Consider the following 6,803-nt stretch of genomic DNA (forward strand, 5'->3'; position numbering starts at 1 on the left):
TGCCCCCTGCTGGTCCCAACCATTCCCTTTTTGAAGACAGAAAAACTGAGGCTGGGCAAGCAAAGGGAAATGAGGTGAAGCCCTGATGGGTTTACCTGATCGTAGTCTGGAGCCCAACGGTCATAGAAATGCAGCTTCTGGGCCAGGTCGGTGATGCCATGCGAGGCCCCGACCCGCATCTGCACCTCGGACAGGCTCCCGCCCTTCTCCTGAGTCATCCTCCTGTGGGGACACAGCCTCCCTGTCCTGAGGCCCTCCTGGGTCTCCTGCTCCCGCTCTGTCTCCCTCTCCCCTGTCGCCCAGAAGAGCAGACTGTCAAGATCAGCACAATCCAATTTCACAGGCGGGGAGGCTGAGCACAGGACCAGGGGCCTGGGCATGTACTCCCTGGGACTGCGGGCTGGGACGGGGCAGGACTGGTGGACGGGTGTCCCCCGTGGTCGGAAGGAGGACCTGCCTCCTCCATCTCCAACTGGGAGCGTAGACGAGGGTAGGGGGGTGGGGAAGTGGGCACAACCAGAAGGGTCTCTAAAGACCTAGGGGGTCAGAACTTACAGCCAATCTAACTCGCTGGGGTGGGTGGGCACCGGAACCCGGGGCGGGGCCTGTGCAAACAGCCTGACCACGCCCCCACTGCCCTAGATGATTAGCTTTTCTCTGAGAGAAAGTACCCAATCAAAGAAAAGTGCTAGCAATTCGCCCCCTACTCCCAGCCAATGAGTTGAAGGCTCTCGGCCCTCCTTCCGCCTGAGAAGGTCGCAGCTTCTTTGGAGATTATTTCTTGGCGTTCGGTTTTTGGAGGTTGTCCGGTCCCGCCTCGGTCTCCCCGCAACCGTCAAGTATGAGCACCTCTCCTGTCCTCCCATAACCGTTTTCCTGGCTCTCGAGCGTTCTTTCTGCTTCCCCAAAGCATGAGCTTGTAGGCAGTGGTAAACTTCTGAATTCTTACGGGCAAGAGAGGGACCTAGGATCAGACTTCATTTTGATAAGGCTCAGCGAGGACTGGGCAACGCAGTCCTGGAGAACTTTCTGCGGCGATGGAGCTGTTCTGTAATGCTTGCTGCTGAGCCCTTGAAATGTGGCTAGTGCGACTGAGGAACTGAATTTTAAATTTGTTTTTAATTTAATAATTTAAATAGCCATTTGTGTCTAGGGCTACCAGAGAGGACAGCGCAGGATCTGTGCCACTCAAAGTGATCAGCAGACTTGGAGCGGCAGCCTCCACATCTGTTCAAGTTCCTCACAGAGAATGTTAGAAATGCAAACTCCCAGCCTGCCCCAGATCTTCTGAACCACAATCAGATTTCTGGGGACAGGACCCAGAATTCTTGGGGTTTTTTAAAGAGAGATTTTTGCTATAGGGTGTGTGTGCTCATAGAAGAGACAGAGAGACAGAAAGTGAGAAATCACCCTGGGGGGGAATGGCCTTACTGCAATCCCCTTTCCTCCATTCTCTTCTCTTGGGATCTTGGGCACGCATTAGGTGTGAATTAAGCCGCCAGGCCCAGGACTTGAACTGTGGTCAACTATGTGGGAGTCCAGTGACATAACCATTACACCATCTGCTGGTCCCAGAATTACTGTGTTTTAGCAAAGTTTCCAAGTGAGGCTTTAGTGTCTATGCAGCTAGTCTCAGAAAGACCAGTGCTTCAGAGTTCCCTTAAAGGGATCAAGATTTGCGCAGGCAGAGTTTGGAATGCTGCTGTCTGGCGGGGAAGTGATCGTAGCATGAACTTGGGTCAGATAGATTTCGAAGACATTTAGGAGATGGAGGCCGCAGGGTTCTGATGACTGGCAGAGTGTGTGGGACAGGCAGGCAGCTGTCAGGGATAGTGCCCAGCTTCCTGCTCGAGTCCTTAGGTGATGCGTTGCCATTGGCAGTAGGCAAAGCCCAGGAGGAGGAGGAGCAGGTGTGAGGGAAGAGGATATTAGCAGTGTGTGGATGTTGAGTTTAGATGTCTGTGTGTATCTAGGGGACCATGTCCAGGAGGTTGTGTGATGCAAGAGCATCAAGCTCAGGAGAGAGGTCAGGCCGGAGATTGAGGGGATTGAGGGGTGTGTGAGTGTAATCATGGTGACTAGGCTGCTGGTACAGGTGAGATTGTGCAGGGTGAGAAGAAAGGGGCGCAGGGATGACTCAGAGCCTGCTGAGGACCCCCGACACATTAGGGCAAGTGGGAGAAGAGGACTGGCAGGAACGTGAGAGGAAGCCCAGAGGAGTTAGGAAGGGTGCCAAGCAGGGTGTTTCAGAAAGATCGGGATGGCCAGCTGTGCCCGGGGTAGCTGAGGCAGTGACAAAGGAGGATTAGGAAGTAAGCCCTGGGTATTGGGACAGAGACAGAGGCTTCCCTGGATTCTAGGTGTGGCCATGTGTCTGACTCCGGCCAACAGAATGTGGATGGAAGCAGAATGTGCCACCTCCAGAACAGACTGTAAAATAACACATAATCCTCTCAGATCCTCTCTGGGGGCTTCATCACTGGAGGAGAGTGGGGCTACAGATGAAGGTGTCCTGGGACCCTCCATACCCACCCGCACTGGCTTGTACCATGAACAAGAAGTAAACCATGGAGGGTGGGGGCGGCAGGTGGTGTGGACTCCCACATGGCAGACTTCAGTTTTGAGTCCCGGACCTGATGGCTTGCTTTCTCACTTTCCCTTTCTCTCTCTTCCCCTCTGTCTCCCTCTGGTGAATTAAGAAAAAACAAAACAAAACAAAGCACATAAAAATTAAATAAATCATTATAAAAAAGAAGTAAACCTTCACTGTGTAAGCCGCTGGGATTTGGGGATTTGTCTAGTACAATAGCTGTCATCACTTATCTTAATGAACACAGTGGCCTTGACAAGAGCAATTTTGGAAGGAGGAAAGGTGGTGAGGGAAACCCAGGTTTCTGATATCACCAGCCAAGATCCAACTTCAAAATCTGTCTTGGGGAAGCCAGCAGGTGATATAGTGGTTAAAGTGCTGGATTACTACATGGCTGTCTGCGGTTCGAGTCCCTGACCTGGTGGCTTGCTTTCCCACTTTTCCTTTCTCTTTCTGGTCAAATTGAAAACAAAACAAAACAAAACAAAACAAAAGCAAAACAACAACAAAAAAAACCAAATAAAATAAAATAAAATAAATCATTCTTAAAAAAGTAAAAAGGTCAGCCTCAGTCCGAAGGTCTACGTGATGGTGTTGCGGACCTGCGTGTGTAGCTGCAAATTGCAGAACAGATGCACAGCAGCGGCTTAAATGGACAGGGGTTTAGGTTGAATTCTGCAGCAGAGGACAAGGAAGTGAGTGCGCCCTGTGCAAACATGACATGTGGAATTCGAGCTTTGTTTTCTCTGATTACACTTTTCACAAACTTTTTGAAGTCCCCTTGTATAAGAAGCCGAGACTGGACAGTGGTCTTGGAGCACGTTTACCCTATCAGGGGCCTAGGCTCTAGTCATCCTTCTTTCTGCCACCTTTGCCTGTAGACCTTTGTCATCATTCTGTCACCTCACCACGGGTGCCACACATTCCAACAGGAAAAAGGGGAAAGGGCAAAAAACAAGACAGGCCGCGTCCATTCCCTTAAAATAGCTTTATTGACAGCCCCACCCTGTGGCTCTGCTTCGTCCTATTGGCGAGACTGGGTCACAGGGCCATCACGGCTAGTCACTGCAGGCACTGGGGAGGCAGTGGCTGGGGTGGGGTCAGGAGCTCCGTCTCTGTTGTCTCATATTCCATATAGGCCAATAAATACTTACTGCTTGCCAGGCCTGTTGGGGGTCACAGAGATGACCAGAAATATCCCCACCTCATTCTGGTGGGGGAGGTGGGGAAGAGTGCTTCCCCTGCTCGGGCCTTTCCTTCCAGGCCACTTCCCTCCGGTGTCCAGGACCACTCCTTGGTCTGGGGGCCCTGGGGGTGGTGTGCCTGTGATGCTGAGGGACGTGGTGGGGAGTGCCTCTTGGGGAGAGGTGGGTGGCCCCAGGAAAGGCAGCACTGCTGGTCCTTCAGAGCCCTTGGGGGCTGCTTCCCTGCCCACAGAGCCCCTGGATGCTTCCGCTCCGTGGTGCGATCTCAGCTGCACCAACAGGCTCCTACGGGGACGGCTCCTGGGCCTCCATGGAGGACACGGCGTGCCATGGGGTACACAGGTGGGAGCCGGTTGTTTCCGGATGCTGCTCCGCTCCCCAGGTGTGGACCCCAGGCCCTACGGATTTCCTTCCCCACAGGCTGCACCATTCCTTCTCCCTGGCCCAGGAGCCTGTTCTAGCCTTCAGTCAGGCCTTTCTCACCACGCGTTTTATTTGCCCCTGAATCCTTCAGTCCCCTCAAGTCCTAAGGCTTTGGAATCCAAAAGCCTGTGTGTTTTGCTGAAAACCCTCTCCTGGGGTGGGACAGCCTCCCCCAGCATGGTCCAGCTGCCGCCAGGTAGGGAGGGTCAGGGAATGGAAACTGCGCAGTAGGTAGAGCGGCAAACTGCTCTGCAGTGCTGGAAGCCCGTGCAGAGCCTGGGTTTGATGGAGGGTCCGCTTGAAATACCCAGCATGTGCGCGGTGCCCGAGTCTGAAGAGCTGGAGGGCTGTGGGCCTGGGATCATGGCGTGGGGAGACCCTATCAGAGGCGCTTCTCTCTCTTTCTAGTGCATGCGCACACTACAATGCATAGCAATCACTTCTAAAAACTTTAAAAAAATTAAGTAATTATTTATTTAATTTTAAAATTTATTCATTCATTTATTTAAATTTGACCACAGAGAGACAGAGAGAGAGAGAAAGAGAAAGTGAGAAAGCGAGCCACCAGGTTTGGAACTCGAACTGTGGTTGGCTATGTGGGAGTGTCCAGCGCCTTAACTCCATACCACCTGCTAGCTCCTAAAAACTTTTTAAAAAAGGATTTTGCCAGAGGATGTGTGTGCTTGCCAGAGAGAGAGAGAGGGAGAGAGAGAGATAGAGGGACAGTGAGAAATCACCCCCTCAGAGGGGATGGCCACATCATCCCCTCCATTCTCCTGGGATTTTGGGCATGCACACACATGTGCCCAGTGTGAGTTTCAAGAGGCCAGATCTGGAATTCAAACGGCAGTCTGCCACGTGGGAAGGAGTCCTTCGCCTTAACTGTTATGCCACTTGCTGGCCCCATTTCTTTCTTTTCTTTTTTTGGAGAGGTTTTTGGTTTAGGGTGCATGTGCTCACCAGAAAGACAGAGACACAGAGAGACAGAAAGTGAGAGATCACCCGCCAGGGGCGATGGACACGCCGCAATCCCCTTCTCCTCCATTTTTTACTCGGGCACATGTGCCCAGCGTGAGTTTAAGCCACCAGGACTCTAACTGCAGTCTACTACGTGGGAGTCCGGCGATGTAGCCATTACACCATCTGCTGGTCCCAGGCCCTTCTTTCTATTATTATTATTAGTAGTTTTTTTAGTTTGCTATAGTGTGTGTGCACTTACTGGCGGGAGACACAGAGATAGAGAGAGGGAAAGTGAGAAATCACCTTCACCTTCAGTGGGGACGGCCACACCCATAGTCCCTTCCCCTGTATTCTCCTCTCAGGATTTTGGGCATGTTTGGTTATGAACCTGGCATGCTCCCTGAGGGAGCCCCTGGCTCGGTCACCAGCCTCCTTTCTTCTCAGTCTACACCCACTTCCTAGGTGATCTCATCTAGTCTCGTGGCTTTAAACACTATTTATATACCAGTGACTCCCAAATTGGTGACTCCTTGGCCTGACTCTCCCCTGAACTCTGGCCTTGTCTACCCATCTGCGCACTCGACATCTTCCTCTTGGAGGCCGTGGGCCTCTCACTGGCAGCACGCCCAGCCCTGACTCACTGTTCTCCCGACTCCAAACCCGCTCCTCCTTGGCCCTGCATCTCAGCAAACGCCCCTGTACCCCATCAGGGGCTCGGCCCAAGCCACTTCTACCCCATCCTACGTACTGTCTGCCCAGCAGCAAGTCCCGTGCACTCAAATGCCCCCCCTCCGCACCTCTGTCACTGGGTCCCATCCACCCGCTCCCTAGCCTAGACCCCATGTGGCAGCCTCCTCACTGGCCTCCCTAGACCCTCCTTTGTCCCCATCCACAATCCATTTTCCTCACAGAGGCCAGAGAGAGATGATTATTATCATAATTTCTAAAGTTTATTAATTTATTTCCTCCATGAGCAAGAGAGACAGAGAGAGAGAGAGAGACAGCACCCCCCAATAGGGCCTTGATGCTGTAATTCACCCCAGCCTCGCCAACCCACAAACATGGCCATGCGCATGGCTGATGTAATTAGGGAGGTCTCTGGTTGTGAACCTGAAAACTTCCCACACGGGCCAGCCTCACAGAGTATCATGTGTTACCGCCGCATCGCCATCCAGCCCCGGGTTATTATTTTTAAGCATTTGATGGAAAACTTCAAGTATGCGCACTAGCAGAAGAACCTCCCACGTATTCCTGCGTGGCTCCGTTTCAATAGTGAGCAAACCACGCCCAACCTGATGATGTTTTTAGAGTGTACCTCTGACAAGTTTACCTAAGGCCAGGTTCCTTAGAGATCTCACCTCTAACCCGTCTCCCTGCTCCCTGGCCTCTGCTGTTCCTGGAGTGTGCCGATTACCCCAGGGCCTCTGCTGTTTCCTGGCCTGGATCACGTTTTCTTCAGATCTTTGCTTGACTGCCTTCCCTTTCCTTCCCCCTGCTCTCCTATTCTCCGTTCTCCTCTTCTCTTCCCTTCTTTTAATTGTAGGAGGATGTGTGAGTTCAGGAGAGGGAGAGAGGGAGGGAGAGAGGGAGGGAGAGAGAGAGAAAGAGAGAGAGAGAGAGAGAGA

The 6,803-nt window shown here is 52.4% G+C and overlaps 2 protein-coding genes across 4 annotated transcripts in view; one reads left to right on the plus strand and one right to left on the minus strand.

The window, feature by feature from the left end:
- METTL27 (methyltransferase like 27) overlaps positions 1-831 on the minus strand; it is a 6,560-nt gene extending 5,729 nt beyond the window's left edge. Inside the window, exons 1-2 of one of the 3 annotated variants that reach the window (XM_006154982.3) lie at positions 556-831; positions 96-222 (exon numbers count right to left, since the gene is read on the minus strand). In XM_006154982.3, the coding sequence (XP_006155044.1) occupies positions 96-218 (123 nt within the window). In that variant the 5' untranslated portion in view covers positions 219-222; positions 556-831. The other 2 variants (XM_014590326.2, XM_006154981.3) reach the window with 2 other exon arrangements.
- Positions 1-6,803, plus strand: part of TMEM270 (transmembrane protein 270) — a 26,778-nt gene that overhangs the window by 4,435 nt on the left and 15,540 nt on the right. The gene's annotated exons all lie outside the window — the stretch shown is intronic.

The sequence above is a fragment of the Tupaia chinensis genome, unplaced genomic scaffold (assembly GCF_000334495.1).
Source record: "Tupaia chinensis unplaced genomic scaffold, TupChi_1.0 Scaffold000429_1, whole genome shotgun sequence".
Lineage (NCBI taxonomy): Eukaryota > Metazoa > Chordata > Mammalia > Scandentia > Tupaiidae > Tupaia > Tupaia belangeri.